The following is a 19554-nucleotide window of genomic DNA, read 5'->3' as shown; positions in this document are numbered from 1 at the left end:
ACGTAAGTAACGAAGGGCCTCTTTAATGTAAAATTGTGGTATGCTGTTTGTGTGTTTAAACTGCGAAAGACATCTGAAACTCACCATCTGTTCCACGTCCTGCAGACACGCATGCACACGCAAAGATCTCTGTGAGTCAAATGACTGAAAACTGTCATCCACATCTCTCTGCGCATCACGTGTGTTTCTCCGTCGTTCAGCGAGAGTCTGTCCGGCGGGGGGCTAATGGGAGGAGGACGGATCACATGGCGCTCCATTTGGATGCATTTCGGCGGGGACCTGCAGGGGAGTGGGCGGGGGCATATCGGAGTGATCTGGGTGCCCCTGTTCCAGCCGAGCGGCGAGTAACCTCGCGTCGTATCATTCGGCTCTCGCCCCCTGTGTCGCAGCCAGTCGCCCAGATCACTGCCGCCATTATTAAGAGGCCATCTCGGCTTTTGCTCATCCACCTCGTTCTCAGGCTCGGTTTTTACAGGCCTGTGGTTTTGATTGGCCAGACTGTCCTCGGTTTTCAGTGGCCGTCTGTTTTGATTGGTCAAACCCTCCTCAGTTTTAAGGGCCCTGCGGCTCTGATTAGTGGTTAAGTCCTCTGTTTTTAAGGGTTTGCGATTCTGATTGGTCATTGAGTCCTCTTTCTTGAGTTGTCGTCTGTTGTGAATGGCTGAGCTGTCCTCTGTCTTCACCGAGCCGTGGTTCTGGTCTGCTGCCTTGGGAGTCTCCGGTTTAAACTCTTTGCTCAGCTCCTTGTTGGGGAGCCGTCGTCGCTGATGGCGAGCTTTCAGCTGAGCGTCTCCTGAGTCGCTGCTTGGTCCCGCTCTGGGAGAGTTTGAGGTTTGTTCACTTTCTCTGATCGCAGATGTTCTTAGCAGGGGACTTAACAGGAATTTGGCTTTGTCCTCTGCACTGCGGTCTCTTTCTTTTTTCACCGGCTCCTCTCCCTCCTCATCTTCTTCTTGGTCCTCGTCATCATACTCTTTTTTCCCCTTTAACTTAATCCTTTCCAAAGAAAATCGATCTCCTTCGGGATCCTCCTGGTCATCATCTTCCTCGTCATGATCGTTCTCGGTCTTGATGTGCCGCTTCGGAGTCAGAGGGTCATCTGGTTTTGAAAGTTTCTTCTAACAAAGAATAGAAAGACAGTTAATTAGTTACAGTTAGGACTTTAATTTGATTAATGGTACATTCAAAAGATAAGGGTCTTACCTTCTTTTTTACAATCACAGGTTCATCATTTGTATCAAAAAGTTTCCTCTTTTTCCTCAGTGGGTTGTCCTCAATCCTTGGCCGGGGCGTACCATCCAGAGACAGCAAGGGTGGGCGTTTCTTCAGTGGCTCGTCCTCTTTCCTCTTAGGGACTTCCTCCCGCTCTGCCTTTCTTTTAAGAGCAGATGTGGCAGTCAGAGCAGTCACAGTTGCTGTAGCCACCATTGGCGAGTCAGGCTCGTCTCTTGAATCCCGGTTCAAACGCGGCTCTTTCAGGAGCGAGCCAGGAAGGTTGGATGCGTACTTAAATCCTGGCCCCCTTTTTTGCTTTGAGGCCAAAAGGTTAGAAAAACAGAGACAACTTTATTTCTCTGGATCTGAGTTTCTGTTTTATCATTTAATGATTCAGACACATACAGGATTAGGTCCATACAGATACTTACTTTCCCTGTTTTCCCTGCATGGTTGCACTTTGGGCACTCCCAGCAGTTTGGCAATTCATCATTGACTACTCCGTTTGAATCTTTTACCTGTCGAAAGGAGCACATAGAGGGCCAGATTTAATTAAGCTTTTGTGGCACATAATGTGAACCCTTTTACCTCAAAAATGCAAAAAAAAGTAATCACTTATTACTGTAACACAAAAAAGTTGTGCACCAATCTCGTGGTTTGTGGTCACCAAACATACATTTGAAATTGACCATCAAAGAACTGTAAAACCTTGACTAGAACAACACTTTTAAACATGTACATGTGCGTCTGCCTGCATCAATATCAACATAACAGCTACACCTCCACCTGCTCTGTCTATCCGTCTCACATTATTCAATACATACTTATGTTGACTAAATTTACCTTAAGACAGTTAGGATGAACAATCTCATTGCAGATGGAGCACTCCATGAGCATGAGGTTAAACTTCTCCTCCTCTTCCTCCACTGTGTCCTCTTTCCCTGCCTCTCCACAGACGAGACACACAGCCGTGTGGGGCAGGACAGGCTGCAGACAGACACAAAACAAAGAGGCTTGAAGGTAAGGCTGTTGCTTAAAAATACTATGTTTTCAGTTATAATTTTGATTGATGAACTAGTAAAGCCACACTTCCTCGCAATTCTGTCATCCACAGTGCTTTCATCATTTAGGTTTGATTACAATGCTGCACTCAAGTGAGTAACTATCTGATATGTTTTTTGTACATGCTACCTTTGCATTAAGGATCAGCTGTATTTTGTTGTTGCTGTTCTCTTTGATTTAACCCCTTTGGCTCTTCCTCAAATGATTGAAAGTCAAAGATTTCATACTTAGTTCTATATGCATTATTTCATATTCTTTTAATGCATTATGTCATTACCATCTTCCAACTTGTTTGTTTATTTTCAAACAAACTCCTGGCTTTACCACTAACAAATGGGCTAATGCAGCACGCCAGGTTGCAATGAAGTGTCTGACTACTTCTCTAAAGCAGTGTTAGGGTAAGTGAACATCCACAGTGGGTTAAGCATTTCGCCATATCTTAAAAGTGGGACACAGTTGCTAAAGAGCTTAGGACCGCAAGTGTGGTTTATTGGGAAAGATGCCAAGTCTCTCTCACTATCTTGTTTATCATGGTCTATCATTCAAAATGCATCTTTGTCTTTGTCTGTGTTATGACCTGGCTCAAAAAGGCCACAACAAAGGAGAGACACACCATGTCAATGGTAACAAAAGATATTTTTATTAAAGTAAGTCAAATTAAAGAAGTGCACAAATAAGTAAAGGATGAAGTGTGGATGTCAGTGGTGACGTCAGTGGTCAGTGGTGACGTCAGTGGTGGTGAGAGCTTGGCTCTCGATGCTCGCAGCGCATAAGGTCTCTGAAAACAAAGCTTTTGCTGTGAATTAATGGGGAAGCCAGACATGACTTTAACCTATGTTTCGCCTGTTCTAGTGCATTGTGGTTAGTGCTCATGTAAAACTTCACAGCATTCATTTCATTTTAAGCATATAAGTCACCTTCTCTTCTGAAATAGAGAATCACAGAATTTGTGGTAGTGGAAGTTGCCAGTTCACAAGAGGGGCATATCCAGTGTTTCAACTGTTCAAGTTCATTGTTGTGATCAGGTAAAACTTCAATGTATGTACATGTTTGCACATGCAGTCATTTTAAGCATGCAAGTCCCATTTGCCTGTAAAATACAAATTTGTTGAATTGTGAGTTGCCAGTTGACAAGAGGCACTGGATTTTAATTTTTTGTTTTGTGTTATTCTTTAAAAAATATATTTTAATGTGCTGAAGCGGCTGAGGCCTGATTTATCACAGTGATGTCAGGTGTGTGAATCCTATTTTGACCTGATGGATAAAAGCAGAAGCAGAAACAATACTCAGAATCTGTGTTCAAAAGCCATCATCATTCACTATTTAAAGCAGCTTTACTAGATGTTTATTGTGTCTAGAAATGTCGTTAACTTGTGTTATGTTGCAGATCATGCATTTTTTCAAATGCATATCTTCAGCATGCAAAAAATGCACATTATAAACATTTAGCAAAGCTGCTTTAAACAGATAATGATGTCATTACACTGTTGAGCAATTCACAATTGGCTTTATTTATATCTGTGCACTTAATTTGTAGATCCTAGTACAGCAGTGTATTAATGCAACGGCGAGTTAAGTTTTCTTGCTGTATAATATCTTTACAAAATTTGTGGAAGTGCCAGTTCACAGGCGCATAAAAAAATGTTTGTAGAACTGTTCAGAACCTATGCTTTACAAGAAGAATAAATAAGATTTCAGCTAACTTTCAGCTGTGTGCCCTTTATTTTATCTATTCATTTATTTATTGACCATTCCTTAAATACAATTACAGCAACATACATTTTCCTTGATTTAGAAAGGCAAAGTTATATCTCACTGATTCAATAATTATATGTTTATTCAACAAGAATATCTGTGTTTGTTGAAAGTAGAAATACCTGGCATTGAAACAAGAATTTCATTGTTAGCCTCACAAGAATATCATATTTAGGTGAACAAGAACATCTAAGTTGGCAGAACTCTTGTATAAACTTTAAAACCTTAGTAAAGTCAACAACAGTAGTCAAAAGTTGAGAAAACTTAAAAATCTGTTTGCATCATGTTGCCTTGATAATTTGAGTTTTCTCAACATTTTTTTTTTTTTACAGTGTACCGACTAATGACACAATGGCTTCTGTGATGAAGGGCTCAAAACCAGAACCCACATCCAGGTCGGCACAACCCTGCTTCTTATCAGGCACCATGCCCGAGCCTATACATAAGGGCTTCTTCTCTGAAACAGCAGAACAACACATGGCTGGAGCATGTGATGAAAAATTATGCTTCCCCTTAGGCTTTAGCAACGGACACTGATCCTTCCAATGACCCTCTCTTCGGCAATAATTACACAACCTGGCACCCTAACCTCGCCCTGTACGAGGGGGAGTGTACTTGGCAAACTTTCCACTACCGCGGGAGTTAACCGAGCTGTCACCTGCGGTTTTCCAACCCCCTCCCGAGCGCACATCCAAAAAACTACCCTTATGCGTCAGCACAAAATCATCAGCTAATTCGGCTGCTCTAAGCGCAGGTTTCTGCTCATTATAAGTGGCAATACGCTGAGGGATAGCATTTTTAAACTGTTCCAACACAATCAGTTCATAAAGACCGTCAAAACTGCCAACCTTTGCTGCCGCGCACCACCGCTGAAAATGAGAAGTTAAATCACGGATAAACTCCACATTTGTCTGTTTATCACCCTTGACCCAACTTCTGAATTTCTGACGATATGCTTCAGGAACCAGTTCGTATGATTTTAACACTGCCGATTTTACCATACCAGAGCCCAAAGCATCTTCGCCACAAATAGCTGAATAAGCCTCCTGTGCTCGCCCATTGAGTACACACTGAAGTAGAATCACTTTGTCTGAATCTGACCACCTTCTTGCCTCAGCTACGCGTTCAAATAGGGTGAAAAAAGTATCAGGGTCACGCTCATTAAACCTTGGCACTAACCGCAAGTTAGAAATAACGTCGCCACTACCTGATGCAGAACTATCAGAACCAGCCCCCACTGAAGAAAGCTTGCCCTCTCCAATCAGCTGTAATCTAGACTGTTCCACCTCCCATTTCATTTTCTCACTGCTATGTCGAATTTTTTCCACCTCCAGCACCTTCTCCACCTCTAAATGCTTCTGTACCTCCTGCTGCCGAAGCCTCAACTTCTCCTGCTCAAACTGCATGGCCAAAAGCTCTTTTTGCTGCTCAAACGTCAAGCCAGCTGTCTGAACCACTACCGGCACGGGCACTACCTCCACCACATCAGACTCACTCTTCTGCAACACACCCTGCTCAAACAAAGATGACACAATGACAGCCTTAATCTCATCTTTCCGCTTGCTCCCTGCAACAGCAATATCATAATGCTCTGCTATGTCGACCAACTGTGCCTTCCTGCAACCATCTAGGAAAGACAGTGAGGGTGCATCCACAAACGCCGACAAGGAAGCCATAACTTATTACCTATAACCTATCAGAAGAAAACGTGTTGCCAACACGCATGGGCAAAAGACAACCCCAACAGAGAATTTCCCCTAACTGCCTAACCAAAAACTTACTAATCTCACCCCTAGTCTTCATGTGGCTTGCGGCGGGTAATTACGCACTGGAAACAGCGGATTTGCAGAGCGACCTGCACGCAGGCAACACCACAAATCACGCGGATGTGCCCCCGAGACAACTGTCCGAAAACAGCTGACACTAACCACGTCGCCACAACACTATGAAAACAACAAACAGATGCAACCCAAAGGGGAAACGCCACTTTAGCCTAGCGGGGAAATCCCTGTACAAAAGCGTATCAAACAGCAACACTAACCTTCTGATTGGCACACAAAAAACCCTGACACCATGTCAGACACTAAGGCTTCCTGAAACACAACAGACATGATGTGTCCCCCAACATGCAGCAACAATCCAGCACACAGCTGGACAACATTAACTAATCAGCTGCTCAACGACACCATGTGCTCTGAGGCACTACACAAACTTTTAACCAAACTTTCTACCAAATAAAGCGTAGGACGAGCCCCCATTTGTTATGACTGGCTCAAAAAGGCCACAACAAAGGAGAGACACACCATGTCAATGGTAACAAAAGATATTTTTATTAAAGTAAGTCAAATTAAAGAAGTGCACAAATAAGTAAAGGATGAAGTGTGGACGTCAGTGGTATCAGTAGTGTAAGTGCAGAGTGAGGGTTGCATGGACGTGTATGTGTGAGGGTGTTGAGATGTACAAAGTAGAACAACTAAAGTATACCAAACCAAAACCTGGTGCCTGCGGGAAAGAGCAGAGAGGAGCAGAGCAAGAGAGTTAGTGTGGCAGGGAGACTTTAAGTAGCTACAGGGCACCGGGCCCAGGTGCCCTGAGTTACTGCAATCAAAGTTAGACATCCCACAGCCACACCCTCTCCAGATAAACCCACAGGGGCATCACAGTCTGTATACAGTAGGTTGCAGAAACAATCACACCTTTTATATCCATTAGTAATCAAATCCATTCTCTCTATGTGTCTCTGTCCATGGTGCTGAAACATTATGACATAATCATTGTGTCTCTCCATGGCCTTCTGTGAACGCTACTAAGCTGTTACTACTACTACTTACCTTGTTAGATTATATATTATTGGGGTCTGCGTGGACAAGGCTCACAAAATAGAGGTTGCAACTAGGGGGCAGATTGGCCCTGAATAAGGAGACCTTAACGTACTTTCCTACCCTTTGGGTATATATGCCATACTAAACAGCAGCTGGCTTGCAGAATTTGAAAGGAATCAGTCTGACAGTAGCAATGAAAAGGTGTCTTGAAATGAAAGCAGATGGCATTCAGGAGTACTTGAAGGTCAAGAGGGTCAATACCTTGCTTGCGGATTTGTAATCCACCAGGACGCTCTTTCGACCTTAAGAAATACCCAATTTGGCCCTGGCCGTGGCGCAACTGGCTGGGGCACCTGCACCGTACGCCGGCTCTCCCACATTCCTGTCACTCTCCACTGTCCTATCCGATTAAAGGCAAAAAGCCTTTATTTTTTAAATACCCAATTTGAACTGATGTGAAGAGCTTTGTTGACTATCCACACTTTCAAAATGGAGTTACAGAAAAGGCATGTGTAGCTCTATTGGTGCAGGGTTAGTTGCTCTTTACAAAGATGTGTAGTTGCAGTGTAGTTCGTACAGAGGGCAGTGCGTTGATTCAACACATAAAGGGAGACATTGAAGAGTTCCAAGTCATTAAAGAGAGAACAGATCTCTTTTTTTTCTCTACCTATGTGCATATGTGTCTGTAATGTCTGTTGACTAACATTAATGTAATAAAATATAGGTTGTCTGGTGTTTCTTATATCACTGTAGTAATGAGCCATCACACAGAGTATCATAAAGACATGAAAAAAAGTTCTCATCGTGTAATCTGACTCTCTGCGAAGAAACACATACAGTATCTGCATTTCAAAAAATGTCAAACAATTCCCTTAACATTTTCATGAACTTACTGCTATGCACTGCCTCATGATGCAGGACTGTTTCATGCGGCCCGGCCCACCAAACTTCTTCATGTCTTTACAGAAGTGGCACTCTCCACACTCCGTCCGCAGGCATGCCTCACACTTCCGGCAGCGCGTCCGCCTCCTCCTGGCGCCAGATGTTCCCCGACTCGCTGACAGCTTGACTGCTGATGCAGGAGAAGTTGCCATCTTAGGTTTCGGCCGGTTGGGAGGCCGGGGCTGAAGGATAAAGAGGATACAGTGTCAGGTAACTTAAATAACAAGGCAACAAATATTTCATAAACAACATCTATAAATGAGTTTTTGGATAAAGGACACATTTATGATTTTAAAAATATTGACCAATAAGGAGGTGCTTCATTCAAAGTTTGCTACTTAAATATAGGTGTGTGTAATTTAAATAGTGATGTTTTCAGGTGGTAATAGTGTGAAGTGGATTTTAAGTATGTATGTGTCAAAGGAAAAAAGAAGACTTTTAAGACCTGGGTGCTTTATAATCAGCATCTCAGAATGTAATAAATGGTCAAGGAAGTATTAACACTTTGACGTAATAATGTTATTCAACCAAATTTGAGTGAATGAGTGAATGAGTAAAATAAAAGGAAATATGCAATGAAGGGCAATTCATTGTTTTGACTTTGCGTTTTATTTAAAATGGTGATATGGCTCAATACTAAAAACTAACAATCATGTTGTATAATAGGAAAAACAAATGTGAGCATTCTATTAAATCCAACAGGGGTCAGTGAAATGTGGATGAAGGCGGGATGACCTAAACCTCTCTTGGCTCTTGGTCAATAGTTTCAAACACAGTGGAATCAGAATACACATGATACATACTGTATTATCCACAAACACAAACCTGGTCACACTGTGTACAAACACACACTTTTCCTTGGCTGTTATAGCACAGGATCGCGGAAACAAACACATCGAGAATGTCCCTGGAGGCATCTTTCCAAATTTAGCACTTCACTTGCTTGCATGTTCCTACTTCAAAGAGAAACTGCACTTATGGCTACATTTCACACATGGATCACTAGGAGCCTTTATTCTGTGTTAGAGGGCGTGCAGACTGATTTATAACACTACACATTTAATGTGCTCTATTTAAAAGAACTGGGTAATGGAGATGCGATGCCTTTGATCTCCATCATTATTGTTCCGGTGTTAAATATATTCTGCTCCTTCTCAGGCTCAGAGCCCACACCACAACAATGTGTTCTGAACATGAAAACCACATGTCAAAAATGTGCCAACCGTGCCACGTGAGAAAATATGAAGCAATATGTGAGATGAAATAAACCAAGAAGACGGAGAGCAAAAAAACACTGCAGCTCTTGGAAAGGAAGATCTGATTTCTTTAGTTACATCGGCAGTGCAGATTCTCCTAGCGTCAGCATAGCAACAGCCACGTCCCATTCCCTAACAGTACAGTCTATGACACACAGACGTGTAACCAATAAGAGCTGTAATGAGACTCTCCACCAGAAAATAGAAAGCAGGCTCAATTTTAGCCATATTACTGTAATTTAATTTAACAATAGCCATGAAATAGACTGACATAGACAGTCAGATATGTAGTAACCAGACAGGATTAGAGAGATATTTGGGGGGGGGGTTCCAGTGCAGTCTGCAGTGGACTGTTTTGGGGGTATTCACAGGGATTATAGGCAAAACATGCTGCACTGAGACTAAATACCCCAGAAAACACACAGTGCTGTTTTTAAACCCCATGATCTGAGACAACAGGTCAGAGTTATGATCTATTTACTGATATCAGATCAGTACTGTAGTATGTTGTGTCTAATTACACATGTTACTGCAGGTGTAACAGGAAAATTAAGAGATACTCCAGAAAGATGTCCATATTGTCCCTTAAATCCACTCTAACCCTCCCCCCCCCCCCTTCTGTCTGTACAGTGAGTGATCTCCTAAGCAGACATCCCTCTGATGCCCAGAATTTAATGACAAAAGAGGTTGACAACAACACTGCCAAATAAATAAACTGCTTCTCACACGTCTCAGATACAAGGGATTTTAGCATTTAAAAACACACATACCCGTGTCCTTACAGGGACAGTACAAGTAATCAAAGACTAGTTCCTTGCCTTTTCAAAGCTTATTCAGCTGGGACACATTATGAGAAGCACACTGTATAGTTCATTGACACACACGGCCTTGGAGCCTTGTAAGCTACTGTGGAGAAGAGTGGAAATCAATTACTGTGGATATACTTAACATCACCTTAAACACACATTGACGAGAGTGCATGCTGTGCACAGACTGCAGGAACAACAAGGCATACACTTTTATCAAAAGCAGGAGCAATTCAGAGCAGATCCACACAACACTGTGTACACCATAAACAGACATGAACACCCTCTCATTTTTATGGCTTTTCTTAAATAACTGAGTAAAATACATGATTTCTCGCTTTGTCACCTCTAGTAATAACATGTGGAGACAATTAACTTGGCAAGAAAATGGGTTCACAAGTTCTGCAAGGGATTAGTTTCCTGTTAAGCTTTAGTGGTAGCATATGTTGTAAAGCTGATGCTGCACAAAAAACACATGTAACAGCTCTAGTACACAGTAGTGTTTAGCCCACATTTTTACAAATGGCAAAAAGGAAAAAGGAACAAGTCTTATAACTCTAATAAAACCTCTGGAGTGGATAGTTACTCAGAGGCTGAGGAGTGTTTAGCAAACAACAGCAATGGTTAAGTTGTTTGGTCTTGTGCTAGATGCTGAACTCATGTACCTGAGTATATTTAATTTATGTTCAGATGGCTGTGACACCAAAAATCGCATTTTACATGACATGGACCAAAATAACTAGAATGTGTTATTATAAAGCAATAAAAAGTTCTGTCATTTAAAGTAAATGTTTTTAATATCGATATGCAGCCACATGTTTAATATAAGGGGGGGTGGTTAATAAGAAATGTTCTAATTTACGAAACGTATTTCTTGCTGTGTAAGCAAGTCTCATCTTAGATCATCCCTGCGATTTACACCAAACAAAATTGAATATTCCTTCATAACGACTGCGTTCTCAATAACACATAACCATTTTTGGGTCACACATATTCCAACATGCATATCTGGTGTTTTCACAATCCAACCATGAAAGATTAATCTCCATCTCCATGGATTTCCATTCTTCTGCTTCTCTGCTTTGAAACAGCCAATAGCAACCCTGAGGCTCTGAGCTATATAAACACAGCCTGCTCCTGCTGTTGGTTTCACCTGACAAAAACATACAAGCATGCACAGACACACAGCCAGCAAATGCTTCTAAAAATAAACAAAGGGCAAACATCAAAGACCAAGCATTACAATAAATCAATGCATTTCTCTCCAGGTAGCTTTTTTCCCTCGCTGCCCTGTGATGCTGCACACTGCTCTGTCTGGCAGCAGCATTCCTCTGGTGGCCTCACTGTAACAGCCTGCAGGGGTTTGGTGTGCTAACCTGCTCAGAGTCTGAGTCGTAGTCCTCATCGTCAGCGCTCAGCGACATGGCCATGGCTGGTTTTCACGCACTGTCCAGCTCACAGTAAACTGACATGGCTGCAGTCTCCTCCTCCTCTTCCTTCTACTCGGGCTGCTGCTGTCTGGCCTACAGCCCTCCCTTCTACTCTAAAGCTCCACAATACCACAAGCAGATGTAGGAAACATAGACAAGCCTGCCTCATTAATATGGATCCACTCCCTGAAAAAAGGGGAGGGTTGTTTGGAAGCAGGGAGCCAATGGGAGGCTGCTGTGCATCAGAATATGTACTGTGGCTGACTGCCTGAATCCAATGAGGAGAGAACATGCAGAAAAGGTGCTGTCATATTCATGAGGGGAATAACAGGGAGAGGAGAGCAGGCTCGGCAGCCAATAGAGCCAGATGGCATCTCATTACAAAAGGCAAACACAAAGAGGCCCCAACACCAGCAGCTGGCCTCTGGAGGGACCGGGAGGGCGGGTCCAGAGGGGCAATAAAACCAACACAAATCACCTCCACACATCCCATTCTAACTACTGTTGAGGCATGCTACTCACATCATGCATATGTTTAAAAAAATATCATTAATGAATGTAATTATGTAAATCATATAAATAAAGAACAGATAACCTAAACTTATGGAGCATACACACATGCTTCCACCACCATTATATGTTAAAGTTTTCTCATCTTTAGTTTATAATGCATTGGAAATGATTACAGTATACAGGAAACTATTTTTATATTTATTCAATGGTTGTAAAAGCCTGGATTTTTACCCTCTTAGAGCCTCCTTCTCAGATCAAAACAACATGAAATTAAAGGGTCATTTAAATAAACATTAGTGTTCACAGCTGTTTAAGTATAAAGAAGATCACTATTTCACAAGGACATTGTCTAAGGAATTATATTTCGGAGGCCCTCTGCCTAGCCTGCAGTCTCTCCTCCCCTATCTGTGTGATTTGTTTGGAGGAGTAGGATCTGGTGTGCAGGTGCTAATTCCCTGTACACCAGATCCGGTCTGTTATCAATCCCAATCACCTTGGTTTTAAAAACGCGGCTACAAATCCGCCAAGCCGTCAGATTGGAGATTCTGCTACACAATTAGTTGGATGTTCTTGCCTCTTGCTAAATACTTCCTTTGTTTATTTTCTTTCTAAATCCTGTCTCATCCCCTCCGCTCTGGATTCCTGTCTATCTGCTCCACCTGGACCACAGTCTAATATCCTTTCAGGTGAAAATGTCTGAACTTTTATTGCTCTCACTTTATATAAGTATTATGTTGAATGTTCTTTGGTATGGTTTGATCAACCCTTGTGTGTATCGAGTGTCCATCAACTTTATTTACTAGCCCTTAATAAAGATAAAAAAGAAATAAGCAAAAGCTATCAGAAAGAGTGCAGCTGACATATTCTTACCTTTATGGTTTTCTTGGGCCAGGACACCACAGGAACCCCAGTGATCGCTAATTTTAGGTCGTCATCGGCATGTTCTTTTAAGAGAACCTAGACAACCACAAAGAAAGAAAGAATCCTAGAGTAAGAAAAATAAACCTAAATATTCTGATGCATTCATGAACTTTATTGTCAAAGAACTACTTTGCCAGACTTTCAAAGTTGGATCAACCTCATCACACCACAGGCTCAGTAATGTTTATTACCTATAACGACACTAATAGACTTTTGTTTTCATGTGACATGATCAGTATACATTGTGCAGATTACTGTGTCCTCTTTTTGTTTCTTACCTTCATGTCTTCCAGCAGGGCTTGTGGGTTCTCTATTCCCTCTGGAACACATTTCTTATTTTCAGGGAGTGACTCCAGCTTCTCAACCAGTTTCCTGAGTCCGCTCAGTTCAAACTCTGTCAAATGCGTCCATTTATTCACAGACTCCGAGGCTGGGGAGTCTGAGGGGGTTTGGGGGAACTCTAGAGAGGTGGAGCCGGGATTACAGCTGTCCTCAGAGTCCACAGATAAAACGGCTTTGAGGTGCTGGCCCCTCCGGTTGTCAGGAGAGCTGGGTCCGTCCTGAGCGCCTCTCTCTGGTTTCTCACCCTGACCATCCCTGACCTGAGTCTCACATGAGTCCTCGTTCAGGTCCTGGATTCTTGAGTCAGAGGAGGGGCTTTCTGTGTTGGCCTTTGTCTCATTATCTAGCAGGAAATATAAGAGAAAAATAACTTCATATTGAAATATTGTATCTGGAAAGAGCAAAGAATGACTCGTATGATGAAGCAAGGCACTGAAACGGCATTCATGAAATGCCCCCTTTTGGGTATTTCCAATAGTAATGAGAAACTACATAGTTAATCTCACTCACCCGTTAGTACAGGCTCTTTGCGGACATCCCGAGATAAATAGGAACGTGTTGTGAGGCAGTGCAGGTATCTCTCCAGGACATACCAGCACATCTCATTGTAGAAGGGGAAACGGAACTTCGAATTAACCTGAAAATAGACAAAAATCATCAAGTACATTTTTTATTAAATCAACACTAATGCCCATGTATATGTTTTACCAGAGTTCTGTTGCTGTTTGACAAGCTACTGTAGTACACAATGAACTTTAGAAACTACGAAGTATAGTGACTAGCATCAGGGACCCCTTTAAGCCCCTTTTCTCTCTGGAGTTACCAACATCTAAAACATACAAAGAATTGATTTTTGGCTTCCAAATATCTCCCTGAGTTTTCAATTTAGATTTGCTGTCACTCACAAATATTACACCCTTGACTCTTCTCCCTTATCTCTTTTTCAATCTCAACCGTTTCCTCCTCTTATTCTCTTGTCTATATCCATGAACTCTTCCGCTGGTTCTCCGAGAGAAAGATTTATCCTGGTAGAGATTGCTATATAATGCAGTGCAGGCCACAGTTCAGCCGCACAATGGAGAATGCATCCAGACTCCTACCTTAGTCCTATTCTCTATCTCATGGATGGTAAGCTGCATAGGAATGTTGAAGCTGTGCAGAATATTGCCTCCAAACACCAGCGTGTCCTCTGGAGTGTAGACAGCATGGATCCACCCTTATTAACAAAAATAAGAAGGAAAAGAGATAAGGAACACACAGGGTTTATGCAAATCCACACATTCAGGTAAAACTTGGCATCAATGTTCATTGAAAGGGAAGCTAATCTTTCCTGCTGATTTCTTTAAAACCACCATGCCAACAAACCAGATGGGATGAAGAAGGTGTATCCTTGCTTAAGCTCCACTCGCTGGCATCCGTCAGCTCGGTCTCCCAGGAAGATATCGCTCTGCTTGCCTGACAGAACCCAGTCCTCATAAAGGGCAAGATTATGAGGGGTCGGAGGCACTAGCCAAAAGACCTGAGGAGAAGCAGAGTGTCTTTAATTTTGAGGTTTTACTCTAAGGTCGCAACCAGGGTAGGTGAAATATCCACATGTTTAAAGTATCCCCTTTTTAGTTAAAGGTCTCCAATCATGCTATATTTGAACAAAATATTGTAGGGCAATATCTATAAAAAACATGTCTGTGAAGTGTTTTGCTCAAAATACCAAACAGATCACCCATTGTAGCCATGCTTCATGCCCCTCTATTTCAGCCCTGTTCCTGAGGGGCTGATTCTGTGAGTGGCACTTTAAATTTGAGCTGACCTGAAGACCTTCTGTCTGAAGAGAGAAGTTTCTAACGGAGATACTAACGCTGCTGTGATTAAACCCCATAGTATGTTCCAAACCACATCAAGCATTATTTCTGAAACACTTCTCAGTGTTTACCACTAGAACAGTGACATTATACACTGCCCAGCCAAAATAAAGGTCACAAGCCTGTGGGGGGCAGTGCTATGATCTTGGGCTGCAGCAGTTGGTCTGGTCTAGGTGCAGCAATGTTATGTGCCCAAAGAATGAGGTCAGCTGACTACCTGAACATACTGAATGACCAGGTTATTCCATCAATGGATGACAATGCCAGGATCCATCGGGCTCAAATTGTGAGAGTGGTTCAGGGAGCATGAGACATCATTTTCACACATGGATTGGCCACCACAGAGTCCAGACCTGAACCCGATTGAGAATCTTTGGGATGTGCTGGAGAAGACTTTGCGCAGTGGTCCGAATCTCCCGTCATCAATACAAGATCTTTGCGAAAAATTCATGCAAGACAGAAATAAATGTTGTGGCATTGCAGAAGCTTGTGGAAACAATGCCACAGCGAATTCGTGCCATAATCAAAGCTAAAGGTGGTCCAACGAATATTACAGTGTGACCTTTTTTTTGGCCAGGCAGTGTATGTATTATATATATACACAACAACTCTAAGTCCCTCCTGCAGACATCCTGCTGAACACACAGAGACAGAGGTGCTGCGGAGGGGATTCAGCTCGCGACTGTATATTGCGAACGATAGGTTGGGACGTGTCACGTGGGCGGGACATTGCCAGGAGTTTAATGTAAAGCCGGCCCACATTTTGGTTATGACGTCATAACGGCAGCAAATCTGGATCAGCTCGTTTGTACCCCCATTTTTAGAGATGTGGGTAAGGAGGAAAAGAGAGAGGGTTGTATTTTCTGACACTTTGTGCATCTGCTTACACACCGGGGACACATATTTATGTATAAAAGACAGCAAAAAGTGCATTTTGCATAATAGGGGACCTTGAAAGAAAGTAAAAACGAATAAATGAAGCCAACAATACCATACATTGTATAGAAGAGAACACCAATTCCTCCATTAAAACAAAAAAAATATTAGATGAAAACTTAGCCTACTAATGAAAAGTGAAGATCCTGCAGGCCATAAAAATAAACAACCAATGACTCAGTATTGCAAACATTTCGTAGTATCTGATCTGAAAAAAAAGCTTTTTCAAAAGAATAACTTAGTATACTTTAAGTCATTATTTAAGTTTATTCAATATAATGACTTTGCAAGATATTTTTTTTGTCAAATTGTTGAAAATGGGCTTTCATAAGTAAGAACTTACTTTTTGTCCTTTGAATACATGATACCAAACAGAGGTTCCCCCGAAATCAATGTGGAAGTCTGTGTAGCAGCCCTTGACACTCATCAAACAATACCTAGAGCAGAAAAAGAGAAAACAATAATTAAATAAAGTTGTATTTGACTTAAAGATCTAAAAAGGTGGAAAAAAAAAAGCTCAACCAATTAGAAAGCATCAGGGGTGTTTAACAGCTACTTATGGAAAACACCAATAAAAATCACTCCGAAGAGCACTAGAGTATAGGGAATTGTTCCCAATGGGACATCGCTCTTCTGGAAATTAATTAAGGAATGATTAACACTCCAGACATCAATTACTCACAAATTGAGCTTGTTCGAAGAAAAAACTAATACCCAACAAGGTGTTTTAGAAAAATTAAAAAACATGTCATGCATCGCAAAGACGATTGTTTTTCAAATCAATTTAGAGCTAGTAAGCTAATCACAAAATCAGTCTGTACAGATGCTAAATGGTATCATTTTGTTGGATAGTTCTCCTTCCAAGCTGTAGCAACCTATTATTGCATCTATTTTGCTGCCAGATGAATAGCAATCCAGAACTTTAGGAGCTTTAATCAATCATAATTTAGATTTGTAAATATCAATATATTTCTTTAAAGTAAGCATAGATATAAAGAGGTACCAAATGGGAACAATGTCTCTGTTAAATGGGGGGATTTACAAGAAACAGAGGTTTAAAAAGAGTCTTTTTACTCTTAGCAATGTACAAATGCTGACAGCTGATTGGCTGAGAGGTGTCTGCGCAGTCACACTACAACTGTTATAAAACCACCATCCTCCACTGTGGAAAACTCTGCTGCCTAGCAACAATCAGGAGCACTTACAGGAGATGGATAGCACCAACTGTATGCAGCACTCTACAATAATAGAGTGATACATGAGACATTCAAATGGGAGGAGAAATTACATTTACTACCAAGGAGCCATTTTCTTGAATTATTTTCTGTAAATTGCTTTAGATGTTTGTTTTACTCATAGACTGATTTGTAGATCAGGAGAGGTTTTTGAGAAAACAGAAACACAATGTAGTAAAGTCATACCTTTGCACTTTAGGGTACTTCATGTCTGAGATTACATTGGTTGCTTCTGTTTGGCTTTGTTTCAGATCAGGAGGCCACATGTTGTCCACCCAGTCCACTTGATCAACCTGAGTGAGCAAAACTGCACTTTTAACCATCAATCACGTCATACTTTCATTAAATACAAGCCCCAAATTTGTGACCATTTATAATATTATACAGAGCATGTTACAGTATGTTTTATTACCACTGTGGGCCGCTTGATGAGGTTCTCCAGCTTAGTATGACTGAACTCTAAGCTGATGACGTTGAAGAGTTTGTCCCGCTCTTCCTCTGGTGTCTCATAATAACGTACAAACTGAGCCATGCTCATCTCAGAGCCTTTCTGAGTGCTCACATCCATCACATCCACAGAGCGCCGACTGCCTGCAAAAACACCCGGGACACCCATCATTTTTGGACACTTCCACTGTCAATAACATGAAATAACATCTGCCTATATCTGTCTCTAACAACAGTCTTGCATGGTATTATGAGATTTATACAGACAATTGATATTGTTGACATGTCACCGATATCATGAATAAGTGACTCCTAATTCATGTATTTCATCATCTTTCCCACAAGATGGCGCAACTATGCCAGATTCATGTTCATTTTCGACATAAAATTAGGTAATTAATACACAGAATACGTCTCTAAATTCCCAATTCTTCAATGTCCGACCTGCCAATTACATGGTTTCTTTCTTTCAAAAAAACTATAGTTAAAAGCAAAATATTTATATAACTTTTTTTAATGGAAATTGAAATTAAACTGTATTTTTTAACTAAATCAATGACTATTAAATAACATTTCCTATTACTTTCCTCTTCCAAATATGCATACATTTTATTGTGTATATAGCATCCTACTTACCAACTAATCCTTTAATTTCACTGACTGTAAATTCTGGATCAGGCATTCTATGAAAGAGAGGAATTCATGTCAATCAGTTAATAAGCTAAGTTCTGCAATTAATGAAATACATAAAAATAGAGTGGGTTCAGCCCCACAAGCTCCTCAAAAAACAAATCTTAAAAGTGTTGTGTAGACTTGATATTTCAGAGAAATGTCTTCTCACCTGATCCCAAGCCCATCTTTCTCTTTAAAAATGAGTGGGGTCCTGAGAGCGTCCTTTTGCACATATTCATAAGAGAAGTCTGCATGGGAAACAGGTAAAACAAAAGTATGTTGCTTAAGAAATGCATCTTTCCTGATATAAAGCAGCAAAAATACAAAAAACAACCTTTAACAATAGATTATAATAAAAATCCTTTGTGTTATATTACCTTTACCCTCCATGCAGTGCACAAATGTCGCACTGTAACTGTCACTGACAAGCTTTTCCTCCACACTGAAACCTCTGATGTTTGCAATTTCTTCAACATCGGATAGATCCTCGTTTTCGTCGTACATCCTCCGGCAGATGGAGCGCTGCCATTAAAAACACGATGAGGATTTACATGACACAACCAAGACAGCAGACTCTTTCTGGTTCTGTGTTCTCCCCTCTGTCTCTATAATAAACCTATATGCATGATGGTAGGACATTTATTTGATCAAGGATCAGCTTTTATTTGCCAGGTATTAGTAGGCTACACACGGAATGGATGCACTGTTGTTTTGCTGTCAAAGCGTAACAGCTGAACAATTAATAAAGTAAATATAAGCTATCATGTGTATATATTTGGTTAAAAACTTGAAAACTGTAGTAAGGGGTCATATTCCCTTTTTTAATAAAAACTCGTGTTTTAAATTAAATGTGACGTCAAGCACGATAACACTTTAACGACACTTGTCCAGGGAAAAGACAGCAGAGGGTACGTTATTCCACAATATGTATGTGTAACGTGTGCAGGATTTCACTGATCTGGATGCTGGTTTATTTTGTACGTATTCTGATCTATAACAAATATACAATAAGTTATAGGGTCTACAATGCAGGAGAACTATCTTTCCTCCTCGTTGCCTGTAACTTGTGACTTGATGCATCCCAGCGTTTACAAACGTTAGCTTAGCTCACTAATTAGCTTGCTGCCAATTTTGCTCCCCAAGATAACGATGGTACACACCAGCCTGCGTCCGGATTCAGCACACGTTTCCACGGCCTGGGCCATATTCTCCTATCAGTGTGTTCCAGTCACTCGGTTTCGGAAATGCATCTTCTTCATGCGTAGTGAAGTTAGAGAAACACTTAGCACGCGTTTTCAGGTTCAAAACAAGGGAACCATGTTTTTGTGTGTTACGTCACCG

General features: G+C 41.3%; 1 protein-coding gene across 4 annotated transcripts in view; it reads right to left on the bottom strand.

Annotated features, from left to right (window-relative positions):
• kdm2bb (lysine (K)-specific demethylase 2Bb) overlaps positions 1-19554 on the bottom strand; it is a 25676-nt gene extending 6122 nt beyond the window's left edge. For 3 of the 4 annotated variants that reach the window (XR_010166258.1, XM_063889161.1, XM_063889159.1), the window contains exons 1-17: positions 19374-19554; positions 18591-18735; positions 18383-18461; positions 18178-18224; positions 17507-17685; positions 17281-17387; positions 16203-16296; positions 14430-14583; positions 14165-14280; positions 13575-13701; positions 13001-13407; positions 12672-12758; positions 7748-7978; positions 2059-2202; positions 1647-1733; positions 1204-1539; positions 85-1118 (exon numbers count right to left, since the gene is read on the bottom strand). Coding sequence is in view for 3 of the 4 variants with exons in the window: in XM_063889161.1 (XP_063745231.1) it covers positions 85-1118; positions 1204-1539; positions 1647-1733; positions 2059-2202; positions 7748-7978; positions 12672-12758; positions 13001-13407; positions 13575-13701; positions 14165-14280; positions 14430-14583; positions 16203-16296; positions 17281-17387; positions 17507-17685; positions 18178-18224; positions 18383-18461; positions 18591-18735; positions 19374-19418 (3419 nt within the window). In the remaining variant the exon portion in view is untranslated. The remainder of the gene's footprint in view (positions 1-84; positions 1119-1203; positions 1540-1646; positions 1734-2058; positions 2203-7747; positions 7979-12671; positions 12759-13000; positions 13408-13574; positions 13702-14164; positions 14281-14429; positions 14584-16202; positions 16297-17280; positions 17388-17506; positions 17686-18177; positions 18225-18382; positions 18462-18590; positions 18736-19373) is intronic. The other variant, XM_063889160.1, reaches the window with a different exon arrangement.

Source organism: Eleginops maclovinus, chromosome 8 (assembly GCF_036324505.1).
Source record: "Eleginops maclovinus isolate JMC-PN-2008 ecotype Puerto Natales chromosome 8, JC_Emac_rtc_rv5, whole genome shotgun sequence".
NCBI classification, from domain to species: domain Eukaryota; kingdom Metazoa; phylum Chordata; class Actinopteri; order Perciformes; family Eleginopidae; genus Eleginops; species Eleginops maclovinus.
Note: the sequence above shows the minus strand (reverse complement) of the source record. Positions and strands in the feature narration are given on the sequence as shown.